The sequence below is a fragment of the Triticum urartu genome, chromosome 7A (assembly GCF_056163025.1).
Source record: "Triticum urartu cultivar PI428250 chromosome 7A, HENAU_Tu73, whole genome shotgun sequence".
Taxonomy (NCBI): domain Eukaryota; kingdom Viridiplantae; phylum Streptophyta; class Magnoliopsida; order Poales; family Poaceae; genus Triticum; species Triticum urartu.
Genome location: NC_141879.1, coordinates 663,802,540 through 663,827,336, shown reverse-complemented (window position 1 = coordinate 663,827,336; position 24,797 = coordinate 663,802,540). Strand labels below are relative to the sequence as shown.

Below are 24,797 nucleotides of genomic sequence, written 5' to 3'. Positions count from 1 at the left end.
CACAACTACAAGCACTGGATATGGATATGTTGATAAGGTTGTCTTCATTGCACTTGTTGTTCATTAATTTACGTACATATTGGAAAAAATTATCTCAAGGCCGTCAGTCAGAGCTGCCTCTATTGAAATGGTGATTATACTTTAAATTCATCAAGATAGTACATGTTTTTCAGCATAGCTAAATTTAATCTTTCTTGGGTTTGTGTTTCTACTTTGTCTGCACCTTTTATTTTAGTAATAGTAATTTTTATAATTATACAACTGTTTCATTACATCGAAATTCATTGAAGCAATATACCCTTACAAAATTTCAAATACAAGTGAGTTTAATATGCTATACTATGCATAGGTTGCAGAACGCGTGACTGTACAAGTAGGTGTCGTTAACCTTCTATTGGAGAAACATGGAGGAACTGGCTTGCAAGGACATGCAACATGGTATGTTCTGATTACTTATTTGCATATTCAGTTCTTCCTTTTTCTGATGAAAAATGGTGGTAAACCTTTTTATTTTGTCTTCAAACATGCCTACATAGTCTGATGTTAGTTATCCAAAAGGCTCCAAATCAATTCACATTGTTCCAATGGACATCCTTGTAATATTGGTGATTAGGTTTTCATGCTACTTGTTCAAAAAAATTCGACATCTTTAGTGAATACATTCAGTTATAATCATTTTGATACTTTGCCAAATCAGGTAAACCACAATGATGATATTAGCTCAAAATAATTCTGCTGGGAGATCAAAGGAATGAGACTTTCGAGTAGGGATACTGAGTTTTCTTTGCGACGCCAATGTATGTTAAATCTGAAGTACAGCTGGTACATATGAACTTGTCCTACTGTGTTGAGCAATGTATCTTCTCCACGAGCTTTCATAGTCAGCAGATTTAATGATTCAATTGAATAAGCTAGATATGTCTACTGACAAAAATAAAGATATCTGCTACTGTTCGCCAAGAATGAAGACGGTGTTCCTGATCTTGTTGTGGAGAATCCTGTAATGCCCGGCTAAGGTAGATTAGGAAAGGGGGTCAGGATGAGGAAGAAGAGGGTAGGTGAGAGGAGACAGCAGAGGGGAGAGGTTCAATTCACTTTCTTATTTCCATGAGCCCTCACAGTGGCAACGACTGGCTTAAGTAGTTTACACACATGCGCGCCCCACACGGGCTCACTCGCATTACATGGGCTTGGCCCAGAGGGCTCTCGGGCTACGGCCCAACTTGACCTGTAGCTGCACCATTCGTGCACTCGCTGTCCGCTGCAGGTTCAGGCGACTCGCCCTGAACTACAGGCGTGACAGGCGCCCCTCCTTGAGATGCGGCGTCTTCCCAGATGTTGGCTGATGAAAAGGGCGAGCGCAAGACGTCGTAGTCTTCCCAGGTGGTGGCGTTCGCAGGAAGTGAAGACCACTGAACTCGGACTTGGCTGAGCGCAGTCGAACCTTTCTTGACCATGCGTCTTTCTTGGATGGCCACCGGGACCAGAGGTGTTGTTGTCAAGTCCGGGATCTTGGGCAGCTCGGAGTAGACAGGCGAGTAGTTGGGGATGAAGGGCTTCAACTGGGAGACATGGAAGACCGGATGGACGCGGCTATCCGGCGGCGGCTCCAAGCGGTACGCCACGGCACCGAAACGCTCCAGGATGGTGAACGGGCCGAAGTATTTGTAAGCAAGCTTCCGACAGGGGCGGCTGGCGACGGATACCTGCACATATGGTTGGAGCTTGAGGAGGACTTGGTCGCCGACGGTGAAGGCGCACTCCGTGCGCTGCTTGTCTGCTTGTTTCTTGAAGCGGTCTTGTGCTCGGGTGAGGTGGCCCTGCAGCATTTCTGTATGTGCTGCCCAGTCGAAGTCGCTGGTGGCCGTGTCTGATGAGATCTTGTCAAGGAAAACTGGCAATCCTCCCAGATTTGGCTCGTGGCCGTAGAGTGCCTTGAATGGAGAACACAGGAGAGAGCTGTGATGAGTGGAGTTGTACCAAAATTTTGTAGCAGGTAGCCACTTCTGCCTTGCTTTGGACGATCTTGGACAGCACAACGTAGATACATCTCGAGGCATTGATTGACGCGCTCTCTTTGTCCGTCCGTTCGTGGGTGGTAGGCGGCGGAGTAGAGGAGCTTGGTACCGGCTGCGGCAAGGAATTCCCGCCACATCGCACTTGTGAAGATCTTGTCGCGGTCGGAGATGATGGAGTGTGGCACCCCATGAAGCTTGATGATGGAATCCCAGAATGCGCGAGCTACCTGCACTGCGGTGAAGGGATGCCGGAGTGGCACAAAATGTGCAAATTTGGTGAGGCGATCCACCACCACCATGATCGAGTCATGGCCCCCGGAGTTGGGGAGCCCCTCGAAGAAATCCATCATCAAGTTGTGCCACGGTTCCGATGGAACAGGGAGAGGCTGAAGCTTGCCGGCGGGGTGGCGGTGTTCATGCTTGGCTTGCTGGCAGGCGAGGCACTCATGCACGAAGTCCTCGACGGCGCGCTTGAGCCCAGGCCATGCGAACAGCTTCCGCACTCGCTGGTAGGTCGCAGTGATGCCGGAGTGCCCTCCGAGAGCACTGTCATGGAGGGCAGCGATGAGCTTGGTTTGGAGGGCAGTATTGGCACCAATCCAAAGCCGATCACCTTGCCGAATGTTGCCCTGCTGGAGCGTGCGGCCTTGATCGTCCGGGCTGTGGACCGCCAATTGTTGCAGGAGCTCTTGAGTGGTGGCATCCGTCTCGTAGGAGTTGGCCACCTCTTGAAGCCACTGGGGTTGACACACATAGAGCGCGTCAAGAGTGTGCCGGTGCCCGACACGAGCGAGCGCGTGCGCTGCTCCGTTGTTCGCCCCTTTCTTGTACTTGAAGGTGAACTATAGGCCCACCAACTTGGACATGGGCTTGCGTTGCAGCTCCGTGTCCAACTGTTGCTCTCCGAGTGTGCATAAGCTCTTGTGATCTGTGATGATCTCAAATGGTCCCCGCTGCAGGTATGGTCGCCACTTGTCGACAGCCATCATCACCGCGAGAAATTCCTTCTCATAGGTAGATAGCTTCTCGTTCTTGACACCCAACGCCTTGCTCATATATGCCACGGGATGGCCCTCTTGGACGAGCACCTCGCCCACTCCGGTGTCACGCGCGTCTGTCTCAATGGCGAACGGGCACTCAAAGTTGGGTAGAGCGAGGACCGGTGTTTGCACCATTGCTTGCTTGAGAAGCTCGAACGCGGCTTGAGTGCGGTCGTCCCAATGGAACCCTTTCTTGGTCAAGAGCTGGGTGAGCGGCTTGGCGAGAATCCCATAGTTGGCGACGAACTTGCGGTAATAGCCGGTGAGCCCGAGGAACCCGCGCAGTTTGGTGGCATTGCTGGGCAAGGGCCAGTGGTACTGCTCGCATCCGTGGCAACTCCCTCCTTGGACATGATGTGGCCCAAGTACTCGATGCTTGGCTGAGCAAAAGTGCACTTGGAGGCCTTGGCGTATAGCTCATGTTGGCGCAGTGTTCAGAGCACTAGTCGCAAATGTTCTTCATGTTCCTGCAGGTCAACACTAAAGACAAAGATGTCGTCGAGAAAGATGATCACAAATTTACGAATGTACTTAGAGAAAATGGAGTTCATGAGGCATTGAAAGGTGGCAAGCGCGTTGTAGAGCCCAAACGGCATGACACGGAAGTGAAAATGCCCGTGATGGGTCTTGAATGCAGTTTTTTCCTCGTCTTCTTCGTGCATGCGAATTTGGTGATAGCCGGAGCGAAGCTCAATCTTGGAGAAGTATGCGGCGCCCGCGAGCTCGTCGAGGAGATCGTCCACGATGGGTAAAGGAAATTTGTTCTTCACCATGACTTTGTTCAGGCGACGAAAATCGATGCAAAACCGGCAGCTGCCGTCCTTCTTCTTCACTAGCAGGACCGGCGCGGCATAGGGGCTCATGCTATGCACAATAACGCCGGCATCGAGCATGTCGCGCACTTGCAGTTCAATCTCATCTTTCTGTGCAGGGGAGTACCGGTAAGGTCTTGTGTTAATGGGAGCTGCTCCAGGCTCAAGGTTGAGGCTGTGATCGTACTGCCGGTGTGGGGGGAGGGCCGTCGGCTCCGCAAACACGTCCTCAAATTCACTTAGCACTTTCTGAATTTGTGGTGGTACTGGTGTTGCAGCTTCTTCTTTTTCCACTGAAGTTACGGTGACAAGCGCCGCTGTCCAAATATCGTTGACAACTTCCATCTGATGCAGCTCGTAAGCATCCAGTTCAGATATGCGAGGGAGATTGGAAGATTTGATTCCCCGCAAGTGCACCCATTTCCCTGCATCTGAAAAGAGATTGTTTTCTCAAGCCAATGGCAGGTCATGGGGCTATGCGCCGATAGCCAATCCATGCCTAAAACCCCATCATATGCACTGAGCTCCAGCACGCGCAAATCAGTGTGGAAAAAGTGTCCAGGAACTTGCCAAGCTAGTTGCCTCGCCATGGAGTCGCAGCGCAAACGCTGGCCGTTGGCCACGCACACTGATACAGGCGGCGGTGGCTCCGTGGAAATAGACAGGCGAGTAGAAAACGACTGACTGACAAAACTGTGGGTGCTCCCCGAGTCCACCAGTAAGAGCATGACTTGATCGCCAACTTGGGTATGCAGACGCATTGTGGATGGGGCCTCTTCATCAGATAGGGCATGCTGGGAGAGTGTGCAGCATTCTGGCTCCTGGGCGGCTGGGGTAACGAGCGACTGAAGGGCGTGCACCGTGTCGTGTGAGAGGATTTCCTCGTAGTCGCTGACCTCGATCATGAGCACCTGGCCTGTGCGCTTGCACTGATGTTCCCGGCTGTATTTGTCGCCGCAACGGAAACAGAGGCCATTGGCGCGCCTGAAATCGCGCAGCTGTCGCTCGCGGCCGTAGTCATCACCACCGGGTCGTGGTGGGGGATCGGCGCGAACTGGGATGGGAGCTGGCAAGGCTGGTGGTGGTCAGCCCCCTGGGGCTGTGAGGTGGCGCGGTACTCTTTGTTTCTCCAGTTCCTCTTCTTGAATCCGGGCGAACACCGCTGCACGAGTAATGATGTTCGGTGACTGCAGCCTGACGCCCAACCGGAGTTCGTCCTTCAACCCAAGCAGAAATTGCGAGACAAAAAATTTGGAGCTCAGCGATGGGTCGAGTGCCATTAGATGGTACATGGATGTCTCGAACTGTTGGCGATACTCTTGCACTGTCCCAGTCTACCGCAACTGCACGAAACGATGCATTTGGACCTCAAACTCCTCAGACCCAAATTCTTCGTCAACTGCAGCTCGGAAGGTTGGCCAAGTAAGCCCGGGATGTGTCTGACGAAATGCCTGCAGCCACATTGCTGCAAGCCCCTCCATGTATAGCGAGGCTGTAGTGACCCAGGTGTGTTGCGGCACTTGGTACAGGTCAAAGTAGGAAGTGCAGCGTTCCAGCCAAATCTGCGGTGCATCACCATCAAACCACTGAAAATCATCCTTGGGAGGTTTGAAGATGTACTCACTGGTGCGGCAGTGTTCTGGCGTTGTTGGCATATGCGGGGGAAGCAGAGGCGGGCCGTGGTTGACCAGACGGGCGAAGGGAAGCTGGGCCGCGCCCTCGATGTAGAGCAGCGGTGGCGACGTCGGGCGAACCGGCAGAGGGAGTGGCGCTTGGGGCGGATTGGTGGCTGGTGGCGGGGGTGGAACATGGTTGGAGGAGCCCATGGTCGCCATGACCCCAGAGGCAGAGAGCACGCTCGCGGCGGCCGCCGCGGCCGGATCGGCGACCGGTGTTGACTTGCGAGCCTCATCCACATCCACCTGGGTAAGGTCAATTTGCTTGGACAAATTTTTGAGCTCATGAGACACTTGCTCATTGAAGGTGAGTTGGGCCTGGAAACGCTCGTCGGCGGTGGTCTGGCTCGCATCGAGTCGGCGTATGACGGACTCGAGCAGGTTCTGGAGTTTATCGGTGGTCTCTGTCATCGCTGCAAGAATGTACTGGGTCTAGATCGAGGGTTTGGTGGATGGCGCCGTCGTCTCGCTCCAAAACGGATCGAACCCCAGGCAGGATTTTGCGCGAAGTCACCAGGGTGAATCGCACCTGACCCGGTGGAATTTTTCTGATCCGGGCGGGAGGGTGTGTGGCGGCGGCACCGTGAAGGTGGGGAGAAAAACTGGCTCTGATTACCAACTGTAATGCCCGGCTAAGGTAGATCAGGAAAGGAGATCAGGATGAGGAAGAAGAGGGTAGGTGAGAGGAGACAGCAGAGGGGAGAGGTTCAATTCACTTTCTTATTAAAATGAGCCCTCACAGCGGCAACGACTGGTTTAAGTAGTTTACACACACACGCACCCCACACGGGCTCACTCGCATTACATGGGCTTGGCCTAGAGGACTCTCAGGCTACGGCCCAACTTGACCTGTAGTTGCACCATTCGTGCACTCGCTGTCCGCTGCAAGTTCAGGCGACTCGCCCTGAACTACACGCGTGACAAATCCATTATCATAGAACCCAGGTGGGTCAGTTATTCCTGAACTTGACATTGCTTGTGATGTCGGGCTATACACTTGAAAAGCTTGCAATTTAAATACTCCCTCCGTCCAGAAATACTTGTCGGAGGAATGGATGTATCTAGACGTATTTTAGTTCTAGATATATCTATTTTATTTCCGGACGGAAGGAGTACTTGTAGATGTAGGTTGTTAGTCAGATACCCAGATCCGTCTCCGCCACACGCCTAACAGTCGTGGTAATCGTCGCCACCTGTCGTGGCCTGCTCCGCTGCGGAATATGGTGCTCAGGTGAGCCGCCATATTCTTTCTTACCCCTAAGACGTAAGCATACTGCAGTAGTGTGAATTGTTCTGCAAGTGATTTTTCTTTTCTTTGCGCATGTTATCAGATTTGGTGCCCAGGTGTCCCTTCGGGGACATCCGATAAAATTGGAACGATACAGAGATTTGGTGCCCAGGTTGGAGCTTGCGAAGTCAATGATATATTCTGGTTCTTGCTGTTTGATTTTGGCATCTATGTTGCAAACCACGTGTTATAGGTACCATTTCAATCTCTTGGTTATTTCATATTGCACATAAACTAGGTGATGGGAGATGTACTGTACTAAGCGGTTGAATTGTCGTGTTTACTCGGGACTATGTGGTTGCTGAAATCTGTAGTCTAGTTCGACGGTCTCACCGTTTAGGTCAGGTACCATTCAAGCGTTTAGAATGCTAAAAGCTTCAGACCTTTGCGTTGCTTCCGTGCTTTCGCTAGACTGAACTTCTGTAAAGTACACCAACCAGAGCTTACTCTTAGATATTTTGTTTAAGCAAAATTTTCTCAAATTGATTAAGGATATTGGGCCTCTAAAAGAAAAGTAAGAATCTATATTCCTAAGTAATTATAACAATTCAAGTGTGATCTTCTTGTTGCTTAATTTTCCAGATAAGATATCTTCTTGATATAGTAATCATCATGTCTCCTGTATGATGTTTTTGCTGGAAGGTTTGCTTACTTTGATGTACATTTCTTTTCTTAAAATGTCTTATTAGTTGGTGTGGATGGAGGCGATGTAGAGATGAATGAGGGCGACGGAAGGAAGCAGTAGCAGCTCGATCCAGGAAGCAACAGCTGGCGCGCTCCTAGGTCTTCAACACCCCCCTCCCCCCCCCCTCAGTCTACCGCGAGCAGCAGCCGAGTGTACTCAGCTTTGTTGCTCCCACTCCTCTTCCTCCCTCTCTTTCTTATATAGGTTTCCATCTAATGGCAGCTCTCTCTCCCTTTTCCATCTCTCTGTTTTGTAGATGGCGACACACATTGAAATTAATTCTACTGTAAGCTTATTCACAGTTTTTCGTATTGATCCATGAAGGAATGGTTGTAATGAATATTTTATATGGCTACATTCAAGATATCAAGAGATCATAATGCTATAGCATACACTCATATTAATGTATTTGATCTGAGATTGAGGATGAAATATGGCTGCTGAATGTGCTAAGACAACATAAGTGTGCACAAGCCCGCCTCAGGAGGCGCCACCAGGTGGCGCCCCAACCGCTAGTGCTATAGTATAAAGATGGTTCTAGTCAACTGCATATACTCATCAGATTAAATAAACCATCAGGACTGACATTAAACAAACTTGTAGTCCCTGCCGACGATTGGTTCTAGGAGGAGCAATTATTGCTGCTTGATGTCAGCAAGAAAGTAGCTCGGCTTAATTAGTCGTTAATCTCTTCTATTGCTATTTTTTTCTTTTGCGGGTATAAACTTGTAATTTTTTAAGGAGCCAACAATCACTGGCTTTATGTTGATAAGCAAGCAGAAAGCAAAGTAAAGGTAGCCACCACGGTTGAGGATAAAAAGGAGAAGAATGGAAGAAGAGGAAAACAAAAAAAACCTCAAAGTAGGTCTCTCACGTGATATCCCCAAAAGGGGCCCAATGCCATTGCCTGAGAGCATAAAAAATGCGAGATAAGAGCATCTACAGCCGGGCCTCTCGTACCCATCTCAAACGCTCGGGTATGCCATCCAGTCACTGACCGGTTAAAAAAATCAACCCAACTGGACCTTTCAAACCGTGTACAAACGCCCGGACTGACCGGCACCCATCATATCCAACCCAAACATAAGGCGGATACAGGATGGCCCGGGCATGCCCGAACGCGTCCACATGATAGGCCCGGCCCACCACCGACCGCATAGCTGTCCCACAAAAAACCCAATCCGAGCGCCTCACTCTGAACCCTAGCTCACTTTCTCTCTCTCGCTCCGTCCTCTCCTCTCCCTATCCGATTCTGATCCCATCCTCTACGATGACCAGCTCAGGCAGCGACTCAGGCTCTGAACTCGATTACGAGGAGAAGATGGCCCTCTGCATTGCGTTGGAGCGGTCCAAGGTGGAGACCGGCGGCAGCTCCGGATCTGGAGTGTCGCGGCAGCTCCCGCGCTGGCGCATAGTGCGGACACCGAAGCTGGACCCTCCCGCCCCGCGCGCAGCAACGCCAGGACAGCGCAGACGGCACCGTCCCCGTGCCGTCTCCTTCCCCCGACGGCCGCTCCTCCATGCGGGCAGCGATGGGTGCTAGTGCCCGCGTGCAGCAACGCCAGGACAGCGCAATCCACACCGCCCCAACGCCGTCTCCTTTCCCCTCTGGCCGCTCCTTCACACGGGCAGCGGTGGGTGCTAGTGCCCACGCCGCCGACCCGCACGCGCACTCCAGAATCGGAGGTGCGCGCCACGTGCCGCGAGAAGCAGCATGCACGGGAGAGGGACGCGGCGAAGCAGTTCGCGCGCTGCCGTCGCGGGATGGAGGCGCCCCCCGACGAGGACGCGCGTCTCCTCGCGTGGGGCTATGCCGGTCCCTCACGACAGCGGAGACAGACGCTCGCCGCCTCAGACGGAAGAACACCAAGGCGCCCCGGCTTGCTATTGAGCAATTGAAGCGCGAGGCGAAGGAGGCAACGGCGGAGAAGGCTCAGGTCGCCAGGTTGAAGCGGGAGCAGGACATGGCGGTCCGTCGGATGAAGGGGATCATCATCCTCTCCACTCTGACGATGGAGACAGCTGCACCTCCTCCTCGGACGACTAAGACCATTCACCTGCGCCGACGACCGGAAGGGCAAAGGCCTAGCGAGGAAGTGGTGATTCTCCTCCCCGCCCCCCCACCCCTCAATGTTTATATCGTTTTTAGTTGTAGACGGTTAAGAACTTGTCCGGTGATGAACTATGATCTTTTGGGTGTGGCGAAGTTTGTTAATGTCCGTTTCCAGCTGATTTTTGATACCCGTCATTTGATCATGTAGAATAAATCAACGTTGCATGTGTAGTATGGGTATAAGACGTCGGATATGAGATACGCAGATGCAGAGTGATAAATAGGAGGCGTGCCCGGTCAATACCCGCTGATGCGTCCGCGGACGTTTGAGGGCCGGATTTGCCCATCGCGGTGCTCTAACACACCTTGTATGGAGGAGCTCTTGCCTTTGAAGTTCATATCATTTCCCAAGCTATCATCAACACCATCATGTTGATCCGTCCTCTTTCGTGCTCTGGCGTCATGTTGGCGATGGTCGACGACCAAATTAAAGGGTCGTCATGCTTGCTCCTCTCGGCCAAGCAGTCGGATCCAGAGCAGCACAACCTGCCCATGTTGATAATTTGGCCGAATTATCCATAGAAAGCGGGCAGGTGCAGAACAAGTAGATGAAGCTCTCCAGGTTCCTTTTGCGTAAAGGCCGAAGGCCATATATTAAGTAACACAGATTCTTACAAACACATCCTTATATAAAAATAGAAAAACATTCAAAATCTTCAGACTGGCGAAGTCTTCTTTCTTCTGTATTCACCGGCGGTGCGCCATGAGAATAGCTCGATGCCACCTCGGCGGAGCAAACTTTTGAAACTCAGAAGCTTGTGGAGGTGATTAATTGGGCCAGGATTAGCGTATGGGGCCCATCCTGATTAAATTCAGTATGAGGAGAGAATTTATGGAAGACTAGCACAATGCCTGTGTGTTGCTGCGAAACTATACAATACGAGTTAAGTCACTAGCTCAAGAAGTCGTCAAAATACACCGGTGTCCTCGGCCTTTCTATGCGGTTCAGGATTAAAAAGAGCAAAAATATGATGAAATGAATTGCAGAATCTTAATCGATCATAATAGGTCCTTTGCAATACACAACATTTCAAATGTTGAAACATACGAGAATAGGCACAAGGTCGTGGATTGGATAGGAGGACAAGGCCTATCATCGTTTGGGACTTACAATTTGTTCGCTCTCTTGGTTCTGTTGAAATATGAGATGAGCCTAGAGTCCATATGACAATTTCAGATTTGATCTCTAAGGGCCCATGTAGGTGGCATGACAAGGTGGTGGGAAGTTTAGTCCCACCCCGGAAGTGGAAGGAGAGTTGGAGTGGTTTATAAGGGATCCTCTCCATCATGCTATTGGAGCTTGAGAAGAGATGAGGCCCTCGCGCACTCCTCCTCCTCCGCTCGCCTCGCCACGCCACGCCTCGCCACGACGCGCCGCGGGTTGCGGGATTGAGGCGAGCCGAACCCTAGCCGCCACGAAACAGAACGCATCTGCGCCTCCACGCCCACGTCGTCCCTCTGCTGCTGCTGCTGCCGCCGGCGACTCCGTCCCGTTCACCGCGTACACGGTTGACGGGAGAGCAGGCCTCCGAAACCTCGCCTCTCCGGATCCTGTACGGGAGAGGGGCGATTAGGTTTTTGGGTAGCGACTACGCGACTGCTCGCTTCTGTTCATCTACGTCCACATCACCTTTGTCATCACCATGTCGACCGACGCCGACCGTGCCGCCGCTGAGAAGACCGAAGCCGACAAGAAGGCTGCCGAGGATGCCGCGGCTGCTGCCGCCGCCACCACCGCTGCGTGGCCGATTGGAGGGTATACATCGTTTATCCTTCTCGTGTTTCTTTCTACTATATGCATAGTACATGCTCTGTTAGATCGTAATCAGTGTGTTATCAATGTTGTCCATGTCATGCTCATGATTTATCCATGGATTAACTTAATCAAAAAACTGCCTATTTTCTTATCAATCCAAAAACCTAATGTGTGTAGGAGTTTTTCGAATTCTGGTTTTGCTGCTGCACTGAAACCGTCCCCGTTTACGGGGACGTACTTTAAGCGTTGGCAGACTAAAACCACCTTATGGCTCACGGCCATGAACGTGTTCTGGGTCGCCGGTGTGACTCCCACAGGAACGATTGCTCCTGAACAGGAGAAGGCGTTTAAGGAGGCCACTGTCGTGTTCCTTGGGGCAGTTCTGAGCGTGATTGGAGATAAGCTGGTTGACGCATATTTGCATGTGCGGTCTGCCAAGGACTTGTGGGAGGCGCTCGAATCGAAGTTCGGGGCTGCCGATGCAGGGAGCGAGATGTATATTATAGAGCAGTTCCATGATTACAAGATGGTTGAAAACCGTCCTGTATTGGAGTAGGCTCACTAGATAATATGCATTGTTAAGGAGCTTGAGCTTCTTAAGTGCGAGTTATCGGGCAAGTTTGTCGCGGGCTGCATAATCGCTAAGCTTCCCAATTCCTGGAGGAACTTTGCCACCACTCTGAAACATCAGAGGCGTGAATTCTCTGTGGAGGATGTCATTGGCCATCTGAGTGTTGAGAAGAATTCAAGGGCAAAGTACTCGCACGGAAAAGGGGTCGAAGGAACTTCTGTGGCCAACATGGTGCATCAGAAGAACTCCAATTCCCACAAGCCCAAGGGAAAGAATGGTGTCCAACAGAGTGCCGACTTTAAGAAGAAGGGTAAGAAGACCTTCAAGAAGAACAAGAAGGATGAGGGCTGCTTTACTTGTGGTTCGCTTGAACATTGGGCCAACAAGTGCCCAAACAAGTATAAAAAGCAAGGGCAGGACTCCAAGTCTGTCAATATGATTGTGAGCAACAATGAGAGTGGTGCATTTGGGTATGGTAATTTATTTGCTGTATTTTCAGTTTGGCCGTGCACTGATTGGTGGGTCGACACAGGTGCAGGTGTTCATGTGTGTGCTGACATTTCATTGTTTTCTTCTTACCAGGCCACGGGTCACGGGTCCGTACTGATGGGGAATGGCGCGAGTGCTTCTGTTCTTGGTGTTGGCACAGTCGATCTGAAGTTTACTTCGGGAAGGATCGTGCAGCTGAAGAACGTGCAGCATGTCCCCGCCATCAAGAAGAACCTCGTTAGTGGCTCCCTTCTATGTAGAGAAGGGTTTAAGTTGGTATTCGAGTCTAATAAATTAGTTGTTACGAAATATGGACTATTTGTTGGAAAAGGTTATGAATGCGGAGGCATGTTCTGCCTTTCTCTTGCAGATCTATGTAATAAAGTCGTGAACAATATTCATTTGAGTGTTAATGAATCTGAAGTCTGGCATTCACGTCTTTGTCACATTAGTTTCGGTGTTATGACGCGGCTAGCAAAATCGAATTTAATCCCGAGTTTCACTTTAGCCAAAGGTTCTAAGTGCCATTCATGTGTGCAATCTAAGCAACCTCGCAAGCCTCACAAGGCAGCAGAGGAGAGACACTTGGCGCCACTAGAACTCATACATTCTGATCTTTGTGAGATGAGTGGTGTGTTGACTAAAGGTGGAAAGAAATATTTCATGACTTTGATAGATGATTCCACTAGATATTGCTATGTGTATCTGTTAAATACTAAAGATGAGGCTCTACACTACTTCAAAATCTATAAGGCAGAAGTTGAGAATCAACTTGAAAAGAAAATTAAACGAGTCCGGTCAGATCGTGGTGGAGAGTACTTCTCGAAAGAGTTTGATGCCTTTTGTGCGGAACACGGCATTATTCACGAGAGGACGCCTCCCTACTCACCCCAGTCAAACGGGGTTGCCAAGCGGAAAAACCGTACTCTAACTGATTTGGTTAACGCCATGTTAGATACGTTGGGTTTATCCAAGGCATGGTGGGGGAGGCTATAATGACATCCTGTCATGTCCTGAATAAAGTTCCGACAAAGGATAACGAGATCACTCCTTATGAGAAGTGGACCAAGAGAAGGACAACACTCTCGTACTTACGTGTACCTGGGGATGCTTGGCGAAAGTTAATGTGTCGATCCCAAAAAGCGTAAGCTTGGACCAAAGACTATGGAATGTGTTAATTTGGGCTACGCTATGAATAGTGTTGGCTATAGATTTCTAGTAGTGAAATCTGAGGTACCTGACATGAAGGTCGGTACAATTATGGAGTCTAAAGATGCTACATTCTTTGAGGACATTTTCCCCATGAGAGATGTACAAAGCACTTCTAGACAGGAATCTGAGGAGACTCCTGAACCTGCCATTCCGATGGAATATTATAATCAAACACATGATGAAAATCCTGAGGAGGATAATGAGGAATCCCTTGTTAGGGGCAAGAGACAAAGGACTGTAAAGACCTTTGGTGATGATTTCTTCATATACCTCGTGGAGGATAATCCCACTTCTATTTCAGAAGCGTATGCATCTCCAGAAGCTGACTACTGGAAGGATGCGGTCCGTAGCGAGATGGATTCCATCATGGCTAACGGGACTTGGGAGCTTACTGAACGTCCTTATGGTTGCAAACCATTGGGATGCAAGTGGGTGTTCAAGAAGAAGCTTAGGCCCGACGGTACGATAGAAAAGTACAAGGCTAGGCTTGTGGCCAAGGGCTACGCCCAGAAAGAAGAAGAAGATTTCTTCGACACCTATTCACCTGTGGCCAGACTGACCACCATTCGAGTATTACTCTCGTTTGCGGCCTCACATGGTCTTCTCATTCATCAGATGGATGTTAAGACGGCTTTCCTGAACGGAGAGCTAAAGGAGGAAATCTATATGCAACAGTCTGATGGCTTTGTGATGGATGGTCAGGAAGGAAAGGTGTGTAAGTTGGTGAAATCTTTGTATGGCCTGAGACAAGCGCCTAAGCAATGGCATGACAAGTTTAATGAAACGTTGACATCTGTTGGCTTTGTTGTTAATGAGGCCGACAAATGTGTATACTATCGCTATGGTGGGGGCGAAGGAGTTATACTGTATTTGTATGTTGATGACATACTGATATTTGGGACTAATCTCAAGTTGATCGAGGAAGTTAAGTCTTTCCTATCTCAGAACTTTGAGATGAAGGACCTTGGAGTGGCTGATGTTATCTTGAACATCAAGCTATTGAGAGATGATGAAGGTGGGATTACACTTCTGCAATCCCATTATGTTGAGAAGGTGTTGAGTCGTTTTGGATATTCGGACTGCAAACCATCTCAAACACCATATGATTCTAGTGTGCTGATTCGAAAGTCTAAAGGCACAACTATAGATCAATTGAGATACTCTCAGATTGTTGGTTCACTCCAGTATCTAGCGAGCGCAACGAGGCCTGACATTGCATTTGCTATTAGCAAACTGAGCCGGTTTGTTTCCAAACTGGGTGATGTACATTGGCGTGCTCTTGAGAGAGTTATGCGCTATCTGAAAGGTACTATGAACTATGGACTTCACTATACCGGATACCCGTCGGTACTTGAAGGGTATAGTGATGCGAATTGGATCTCTGATGCTAATGAGATGAAGGCCACAACTGGGTATATGTTTACTCTTGGAGGTGGTGCTGTTTCCTGGAAGTCTTGCAAGCAAACGATCTTAACAAGATCGACAATGGAAGCAGAATTAACAGCATTAGACACATCGGGTGGCGAAGCAGAATGGCTTCAAGATCTGTTGATGGACTTGCCAGTGGTTGAGAAGCCGGTTCCGGCCGTCCTTATGAACTGTGACAATCAAACAGTTATTGTCAAGGTGAAGAGTTCAAAGGACAACATGAAGTCCAACAAACACATAAGAATGAGATTGAAAGCTGTCAGAAAATTGAGGAACTCCGGAGTGATAGCATTGGATTATATTCAAACGGCTAAGAATCTGGCAGATCCCTTTACTAAAGGGCTATCACGTGTTGTGATAGATAGCGCATCAAGGGAGATGGGTATGAGACCCACATGAGTTGCCTTGGTAGTAACCCAACCTATGTGATCGGAGATCCCGTGAAGTAGGACCTGGGAAAACAAGCCAGTGGTGAACTGAGGAGAGTAACTTTAATTACCCACTCCGTTGGTGATGCAATACTCTCGGAAACCGTATGGAAGGATGACTACTCTCTTAATGTGTTCCAAGGCTTATATGCATAAGCAAGATGCTATCCTACAGAGCGATCTTTGGAGGAACACACCTATATGAGCCCGACTGCTAGTCACAGTCTATGAGATTGGGGTGATCTCTAGCAAGCTCATGAACAGGCCAGGAGTGTGACTAATATGCTCCACCCGAGGGGTCGGCCTTCGGCAGCCTCGTATCAGTGAGACTTGTGGTGAAACTTCTTGACGCCAAACTGACAATTCAAGGCATAGTCCATTGTTCAGTTGTGAAGGAGTGCAACTACTTGGTCTAGGTGGAGCTCAACCTTAATCGGTCTTCACTGAGATGCTGGTATATCAAAACAGCATTTGGAACAAAGGACAAAGTGGGCCCTGAGATCTGGTGGGCGATTGTTGAAATATGAGATGGGCCTAGAGCCCATATGACAATTTCATATTTGATCTCTAAGGGCCCATGTAGGTGGCATGACAAGGTGGTGGGAAGTTTAGTCCCACCCCAGAAGTGGAAGGAGAGTTGGAGTGGTTTATAAGGGATCCTCTCCATCATGCTATTGGAGCTTGAGAAGAGATGAGGCCCTCACGCACTCCTCCTCCTCCGCTCGCCTCGCCACGCCACGCCTCGTCACGACGCGTCGCGGGTTGCGGGACTGAGCCGAGCCGAGCTCACTCCTATGCGCTTCTTTTTGCCGGTCAGGAACGGAGAGTCTTTGACAGGTGGGGCCACGATCTGAGACGTCGGATCGTGGGCTACCGACTTGGACGTGGGTTCAGCCGCACATATATATGTGGGGCGCTGCCAACCCTAGCCGCCACGAAACAGAACGCATCTCCGCCTCCACGCCCACGTCGTCCCTCTGCTGCTGCTGCCGCGGTGACTCCGTCCCGTTCATCGCGTACACGGTTGACGGGAGAACAGGCCTCCGAAACCCCGCCTCTCCGGATCCTATACGGGAGAGGGGCGATTAGGTTTTTTGGTAGCGACCACGCGACTGCTCGCTTCTGTTCATCTACGTCCACATCACCTTCGTCATCACCATGTCGACCGACGCCGACCGTGCCGCCGCTGAAAAGGCCGAAGCCGACAAGAAGGCCGCCGAAGATGTCGCGGCTGCTGCTGCCGCCACCACCGCTCTGTGGCCGATTGGAGGGTATACATCGTTTATCCTTCTCGTGTTTCTTTCTGTTGTAGCAGTACTAGCGATATGCGTAGATGTTTCTACTATATGCGTAGTACATGCTCTGTTAGATCGTAATTAGTGTGTTATCAATGTTGTCCATGTCATGCTCATGATTTATTCATGGATTAACTTAATTGAAAAACTGCCTATTTTCTTATCAGGTTCTATGATATAGAACTGAAAGAACTTGGTTGGGAAGAGAAACTAAAAAACAAGAGCATGATTTTGAGTTGGAGTCGCATTTCTGCATATATTATTTGTGCCTTCTATATATGTTGGTCTCACATGAAAGTAGTAGTGTACTTCTTTATTTGTGATAGGTCCCGCACATGAGTAAAAGTATATTTCTTCATTTATTATGTCTCTTGAAAGGTTGCTACTACCTTGGTCCTGGTTTATTGGTCCACATGTAGGTAGGGATGCATTTGTTTATTGATGAAAGTTGTTGGTCCCACGTGTGCACTCATCATCAGTTTCAATCTTTATAAGTAGGAAATATTAAGTAAACCTACATAGGACCTTTCGTAGATGTAGGATCATTGCAAACACTCCCGTGTCTCTCAGGCTCTCAGCACGAAGGACAAACATGCTTATACGAATATACGTCTGATGGAAATCTGCACTCTTCACTGTACCGATCGTCCATTCTGACCAAAATGTCACTCGCGTGACACAAATAATAAACGAAGATGCTATGCATTACAAGTAACAAAAACAAACTATTAACATCATATAGTAATAACGCCGGTAGCAGATGTTTGGAACTATAGACTATAACAGCGGAACCGACAAGACAATCGCTACAAAAAACCAAGACTGGTCAGCAAACAAACAAGAGACTCATGAACATGAACATATATATTTCATTGTAATAGTAACATGTTACCATCTATGATGAGCAGAAAGGATCTCACATGACCAGCACAAAGCAACCATAATCACAGGATAAGAAGATCAAGGTTATAAGAAATTACTTATGACAGATAAAAAGCTGCTAAACACGTTCTCACTAACAGCGCAGGACTGGAGTTCTGAGTGAAAAACGCACATCACACACACTTGATGCAAGCAGAGAAACGACAGGGGAAGAGGCCACCAGGCGCAACAGACATACTGACTAATCAAACTTCCAGAGCACAAAGAACTCACTGGCGAAGATCAGGCACTGCTGGTCTGCTGGGATGCCCTCCTTGTCTTGGACTTTGGCCTTCTCGTGTGTCAGAGGACTCGACCTCTAGGGTATAATAATGGTCTTGACGAAGATCAGCATACCACCACGGAGACGGAGAACCAGGTGGGGGGTGGACTCCTCCTAGATGTTCGAATGCCGCCCATCCTCAAGCTGCTTGCTGGCGAAGATCAGCCGCTGCTGGTCTGGGGGGGGGGGGGGGGGGGGGGGGGGGGTTGCTCTCCTCTTTGCTTTGACATTGTCAATCATGTCGGAAGACTCAACCGAGGGTGATGGTCTTACCGGTGAGTGTCTTCACCAAGATCTGCATCCTCGAGCCTAAGCACCAGGTGGAGGGTGGACAACTTCTGGTTATTGTAATCAGCAAGCATCCCCCCATCCTCGAGCTGTTTCCCAGCAAAGATAAGCCTCGGCTGGTCCGGCAGGATGCCCTCCTTGTCCTGTATATTTGCCTTGTGTCAGAGGACTCAGCCTCAAGGATGATGGTCATGCCGGTGAGTGCCTTCACAAAGATCTGCATCAGCATACTTGGAAATTGCAAAGAAAGGGTAAGTCAACAAGGCATATATGAACAGAAAAACAAAGTCAGAGACTGACAGTGGTCATCTAAATCTTGCGACAGATGGGTGTAGTTGGAAATTGCAAACAAAACAAGGCAGTTCACCATCTTTACATGAACAGATCAACAAGTCATGAAATCTGTACTTCATAATAAAAACTGCAGAGAAACCATGTACAAACATGTCAATTTTTTCTTTTATAGAATTATTATAGGCACTGCCCAGTTACCGGACTGGAACAACCCAGGCCTTCCCACGCCACCAACTGAACCAATCAACACCCAACCTCAATATTATTTACAAGCACAGGCCACAGCTCTATGAGTAGGTCAAAGGACATGGAACTGGAAGGCAATAACTACTGTGAAATGACCATGCTGCCGCAACCACCGCCACAGCCCGAACCACAACCACCACCACAGCCTGAACCGCAACCGCCTGACTTGGCGAAGTCAGTCTTGGAGCTTTCCATGACCATGCTGCCACAACCACCACCACAGCCCGAACCACAAACGCCTGGCTTGACGAAGCCAGTCTTGGCGCTTTCCATGACCATGCCGCCACAGCCTCCACCACCACAACCTGAACCGCAGCCACCTGACTTGGTGTTCCCCTCCTGGGAGCTTTCAATAACCATGCTGCCACCGCAGGAACTGCTGCATCCCGATCCACACCCAGCAGACTCAATATGGCCATTCTCGCCACCTGCAACGACACCACAGCTCGCATGACCTTTCTTGTTGCTCATGGTGACCACAGAGACACCGCTTCCACCACCAGAGTCTGATCCACAACCACCGCACTTAGAATCAGCCACCTTGCCGCTTGAAGTGACTGACCCGTCACAGCTAGCATGACCAGCCTCGTCACTTGCCATGACCATGTCACTGCCACCAGCCGTGCCACAAGGGCCACATTGCGCAGCAGTGGCGCCTGCTGCTCCACCTTTCGCCATTTCAGAAGTCACTGTAGTACCAGGCTCAACGGTTCCAGCTTTATGTACCATGGCACCTTCGATGAGCTTCACACCATCTTTGCCAATGGAATTCAGGAACAAGAATGATATTGCGACCCAGGGAAGCAGAAACCAATCCTCATCAACCTAAATTTAAGTAAGAACACCATGAGTATATCTGAGATGCAAGGAAATTAATCTTTACTGCTCCATCTGTCCCATAATATAAGATGTTATTACAATCGACATATGAGTACATTGGTTGTAATAAAAAAATTATACTATTATGGGACAGAGGGAGTACTTAGAAGGATATGACATCAGAGCTGAGCATTGTACCGTGATAAATTCTGATTCAGTGTCAAGTAGTGCCACTGCTTTGCCATAGGGGTGTTCAGCTGAGAACTTCACAGCAGTAACTGCTGTAGTATCTTCAGCATGCTGACTGCAGCATTTGAGTTCATATGCTAGTCTCCTTCCCCTGTATAGTTTGATCTGCTTTGTTCAAAGAAGTACCAGAACTGTAAGTATGTTACATGCATAAACGTTTTTTCATTTACATATAACTTGATGTAATAACTATCTTTTGAGCGAACAGACTGCCTGTATGAAATGAGCTGTAGACTGCAGTTGTCCTTACCAGTTTGTTGCCGTATTTGAGCTCATGTATGCAGCCATCCTTGCTTGGTTTCAGGTCATGAGTGATGGATAAGTTGGAGTTGTTAAAAGACCATTTGTTTTTCGTGAATTCTGCAAGCTGAAATGGTTGCTTTGATGACTTTGTTACTCCAACCAATTCTCGAATGAGAGCCATGCCACTCTTGGCCTTGTGCTCCCTGAAGTAAAGAGGAGGAAATTCTCATTAGATCAGAAGAAATTGATATTTCTTTCTTAAACATAGGCAAATAAAACTTTTCAGTGTCCACTGGAATAAATTTGGATCTGTTTTGAAGGTAATGTACAAATACTTCTATATAAGTTGAATATCGATTCCTGCAGAAAGCATCAATTTGTAGTTTGAAAGGAAGATGCAATAACACCATATGTTATTAGCAATCAATGTATCATATAGTAAGATTTTATTTGTTTCTAGAAAAAACTACCAGTAAGTATCATGCAGGACTTACTAATCAGCATACAAATGCGTTTCTAGACTCAATGTACAGTTCTTCACTGATACGTATGATTGATACCACGGTAAAAACAAAAATACCTTATCTGAAGACGAATGAGTTCAGTACCACAGTCATACACGAAGCGAGTCCAGGAGCTCATATTTTGATCCTTGATGTAATGTGGCAATAGACAGGCCTTCAGAGAGAAAGGCTTCACATTGACCATGCTAAGAACCTGTGGAGCCTGCCTTGGCACAGTACAAGATGCAGCAACACGAAGACTGACAGGAGGGGAACCAGCATATGCACCACGACTTTTCAGTTCAAACCACCTCTCAAAGGAAAGCTTGGAATCAGGCTGTGTAAGCTCTTGAAGAGAGATCGAAACCTTCCCCAATGGTTCTGATTTCTTCGATGACGAGGCCCCAAAATAGGCCTGATCAACCATTGCTGTAAGAATGAGTTCGCCAGTCGGTTCACATTGGAAACCAGCTCCGATACTCTTCCCTGTTTTCGTTGAAATATCTAACCTGCCGCCATCACTGATAAATACATCTGGTTGAGTCTTGGTGAACCACACGTACACACTTTTCTCTGGAATTGCAGATGGTAAATTCTTGATGTCCACAATCTGTAAATATAACTGCAAAGAATGAAAATATTTTGAGTTCATAAATTCAGTAAATGTCTGTTGGCATTAGAAGTGCTCAATATCAAATATCAGGCGTGCTTCCAAATCAATAATAATATTAATAGTACAACGTACCATGTTTTGGGTTATTTACTAGATAAGAAACATCTTTAAAACCGAAATTATTGTACTTGTGTAACTATTTCTTCATTCATGGACAACAATAAGATGTACAAAGAGCATCATACCTCCACAACTGTTGTTTCAAGAATAGTAAGATGCTTCTCTGCTTTATCGACACCAAAAACACTATCATCCTCACTATTAAATATCTGAGGAACGGATGTCACAGGAGATGGCAGGCTTCCACGGTACATAGCGCCAACCTTCCAGTATCTCAGACCAAAGTTATTCTCGAACTGCTCAGTGGTCCCTGAAAATCCAGTGTCGAGCTTGTTTCCTTCAGCTCGGTCATCATCTGTGTCATCATGCTCCAGAACTCTCCCAAGAAGATTCAGCATGTCACTGTAGTAGGTAACAGAATTCAGTTGGTGGGTGTGCCACATTAGATCCACGTCGTAGGTTGGCACACGAAAGAGGTTCATTCCTTTCTCCTGATTCAGCTTGATCAAATACAAAAAACCTTTGTATCGAGCTAGAGCTTCTTCAAGAAAACGATGATCATGCATGTTTGGTGTTCCAACCTGCCAGAAACAAAGGAGCTCACTGACTTTCTGTACACATTTTTTATTTATTGTTCTTGCATATTTTTCCTTTTACAAAAAGGCAGTAGCACTGCTTTTCTATTGCTTTCTTCCACATGTATGGATCAACAGTGACACAACTTTTGAACTATCACCAACATTTGCTGGGCCAATAAAATCAGGTATCAATCTGCTTGTGAAATTTAGAATAGCTAATTTTTAGATATCAGTCGTTCAATCATGGGTAATCTACCACATTGACTTGTCTTATATGTAGTATATCAGAGCAAAGGTTAGTAATGTAACTACCTGGTAGACGAAAGAAGACTGTCTCCTAACAGCTGAGATCAAATCATAGGAAATGCCTCCTGCAGTTCCATCACCCACGTCAACAAAATCGTCAGAAGGACTTGTGTACTCCAACTCAAAAGGCTCCCCAGGATATAACTCAGTCCAAACTTTCTCAGCCTGATCCTTGGACTTTGCTTGAATGGAGGACTTGACATTGTTAGTGCCCAGTATTCTGCCATATAATCTCTTGCAGTCCTTTATGTACTGAGTCTGAAAGATATTGTTGTCAGCACAGCAAAACCAGAAATAACAAGATGATTTTGATTTAGACATTTCCAACCATGTTCACTAGTATTTTTTTTTATGCAAGAGATGCAAATAGCCAAATACTAGTTCTCAAATGTGGTGTTCACAGATTTTGAACGACACACAAGCATCTGTGAGTTAATAATAACTTAGATACTCATACCGGATTAAGCCGATGGCAGTGCCATATCCATTCACAATCGAGCGGAACAACCAAAGGCTCATCTGCAACAGAAGCCTCAGTGTACTTGGCAAGAAGAGGAAGCCAGCAAGCTTTGTACCTAGCACCACAACAAATTAATAATTCAAAGTCTATTCGACACAGAACATAAATTAATTTAGTATGAGTGATTTTTTTCATAGTATCACTTATTTCAGCATGATAGGGACTTTGAACTTAAATAAGAAGCCAGATTTTCATGCCAAAATTTCCAGATAAGGCCAGACTTGTAGCAACAAATTGGAACTGAAAACACAGATCGAATGATGGTTTCAGAAACTCTTCCACCAACTTATATTAATGTAAACTAAACTAGTGGTTTTTGTCTAATTTTCCTCAAGCAGGTGTTCGTCAGGAGACATGGACAATGTTCCAAATAGTGATTGCGCCAAGAGTTATCCTGAAATTCACCAAGAATTTATCGAAATATGGCAACGATACTGAGAAATTTTATTCCCGACACACCCTAGAGAGTAGAGGCTGTTCATCAATAACACCCCGACAGAAAAAGAATGGAACACCTCAGAAAATATACTGGTTTTCAGACTCAAAGGTCTCTTGTGTAAGTTGTGTTGTTGAAAAGCCAATGTGATGGCGATACCTGCGTATAGCCCTGTGGAGCAGCGGGCCCTCGTAGAGCCACCGGCGGCGGTCGACCGCGGCGAGGAACTCCAGGTGCCGCAGCGCGGCTGGGACGAGGTCCTCGCCGATGCCGATCCCCTGCGCCGCCGCCCACTGCGACTCCTGCTCTGCGTCCATCTTCTCCCCCCTTCCTCCGATCGACCCCACCCACCTGCAGTTCGGATAACCTGTAATGTAAGAGGTTTTTGCAAGCTATGACCCAGATGAGCAGAAAGGTAGAAACAGAGTTTTTTTGTGTGTGAAAAAGGTAGAAACAGAGTTTGGCATAATTAAATCAAGAAACTGTGCGTTGGACGACAAATAATCTGATGATGCAGACATAAACAAGAATCTACAACGGCAGGTCCAACATTAATCAGTTCAAACCCAAGCAAAAACTCTAGATTAACTACCGCGGACAGCAACAATAGTCGACTGAAATCTACAGCAATAAAACTGAACGAGAGCGCATACACCACTCGTCCTCAACAACTAGAAAAAAAAAAGCATTGGATCTACCAGCACATAAACGAATCGTATATAGAACATGAATAGCACGATCTACACGGACGGAAATCGGCATGCTGTCTCTACGCTCATCTATCTCGCAGCGTTGACTGAATCGACGACCGTAGACGAACCCCGCAAGAAGAAGAAGAGATAGATAGCTTGGGGGAAGAGGGAATCGGTGGCGTGCGCATACCTTGATGGCGAGGGAGGTTCGCGGGAGCTGAAGATCGATCGCTTGGATTTTTCCGGTTGGAATCAGCGGGGGCGAGTTGATGCGGGTGGGTAAGGGAAAGGGGACCGGCTCGATTACAACACGGCTCAGCCGGCACGCGAGCCGAGCGGGTAGTTCAGGAGGCTGCGGATTTTTTTTTTTCCTTCTAAAACTCACAATGCAATTTTTTACCTTATGAACAAACACAGCCCTTTCAATATATGGAGAGATTCATGATTTCCAACAAGTAACAACAGGAAGATTATCACTCCGAGAGGGCAAAATCTGTTATCCAAAGTAGAAGACCTTAGGACATGTTCGGTTGCCTGCATTACCTCTAACCAAGCCTAGTTGGGCCAATAAAAATGTGTTTGGTTGCAAACAAGAGGCCTAACTCGCATCGGCACGAACCTTAAAGTAGCACAGAGCCTGACTCACTGGAAACCCTTGAATCGGCAGTTTTCATTGAGCCAGGCTGAGTGTGGCGCAAAAGGGAGGCAGCGCCACTTGCGACGGCGCAAGGGGAAATTGAGTGGAGATGGCGGGAGATGGAAATCGGTCGAGGCGAGATGGCGTGCAATCTAGCCTCATCGCCCCATTTACTCGGTCACCACTAGCTCTAGGACAAGCACTTCCTCTATTCTTAGCACCGACGGCGGCGTCGACT

At 48.1% G+C, this 24,797-nt stretch overlaps 1 protein-coding gene, 1 long non-coding RNA gene and 2 pseudogenes across 4 annotated transcripts; 1 reads left to right on the top strand and 3 right to left on the bottom strand.

Annotated features, from left to right (window-relative positions):
- LOC125525393 (polyubiquitin-like) overlaps positions 1-24,797 on the bottom strand; it is a 175,628-nt pseudogene that overhangs the window by 139,606 nt on the left and 11,225 nt on the right.
- On the top strand, positions 318-942 carry LOC147961188 (uncharacterized). The gene is made up of 2 exons (XR_015610745.1): positions 318-438; positions 698-942. It is a non-coding gene; the product is annotated as an uncharacterized LOC147961188 (long non-coding RNA).
- LOC147961187 (uncharacterized) lies at positions 1,212-6,519 on the bottom strand (annotated as a pseudogene).
- On the bottom strand, positions 18,695-24,263 carry LOC125525391 (glycine-rich domain-containing protein 2). Of its 3 annotated transcripts, none has more exons than XM_087535372.1 (9): positions 24,113-24,263; positions 23,390-23,581; positions 22,732-22,849; positions 22,281-22,532; positions 21,516-21,971; positions 20,735-21,279; positions 20,162-20,357; positions 19,861-20,016; positions 18,695-19,668 (listed from the first exon to the last, which is right to left on the bottom strand). In XM_087535372.1, the coding sequence occupies exons 2-9, from the start codon at positions 23,545-23,547 to the stop codon at positions 18,925-18,927; spliced, it is 2,625 nt and encodes an 874-aa protein (XP_087391498.1). In that variant the 5' UTR covers positions 23,548-23,581; positions 24,113-24,263; the 3' UTR covers positions 18,695-18,924. The 3 variants fall into 3 exon arrangements, with proteins under 3 accessions (XP_087391498.1, XP_087391499.1, XP_087391497.1); XM_087535373.1 differs by having other exon boundaries at positions 23,390-23,597; positions 24,113-24,244; XM_087535371.1 differs by lacking the exon at positions 24,113-24,263 and adding an exon at positions 23,981-24,093.

Excerpts from the sequence above, each read along its gene's own strand:
- LOC125525391 (XM_087535371.1), bottom strand. The coding sequence starts at position 24,009 with ATGAGCGTAGAGACAGCATGCCGATTTCC. Across the intron at positions 21,972-22,280 it reads AGTCTTCTTTCGTCTACCAG|GTTGGAACACCAAACATGCA; the intron begins GTAGTTACATTA and ends TGTTTCTGGCAG. Across the intron at positions 21,280-21,515 it reads TTGAAACAACAGTTGTGGAG|TTATATTTACAGATTGTGGA; the intron begins GTATGATGCTCT and ends CATTCTTTGCAG.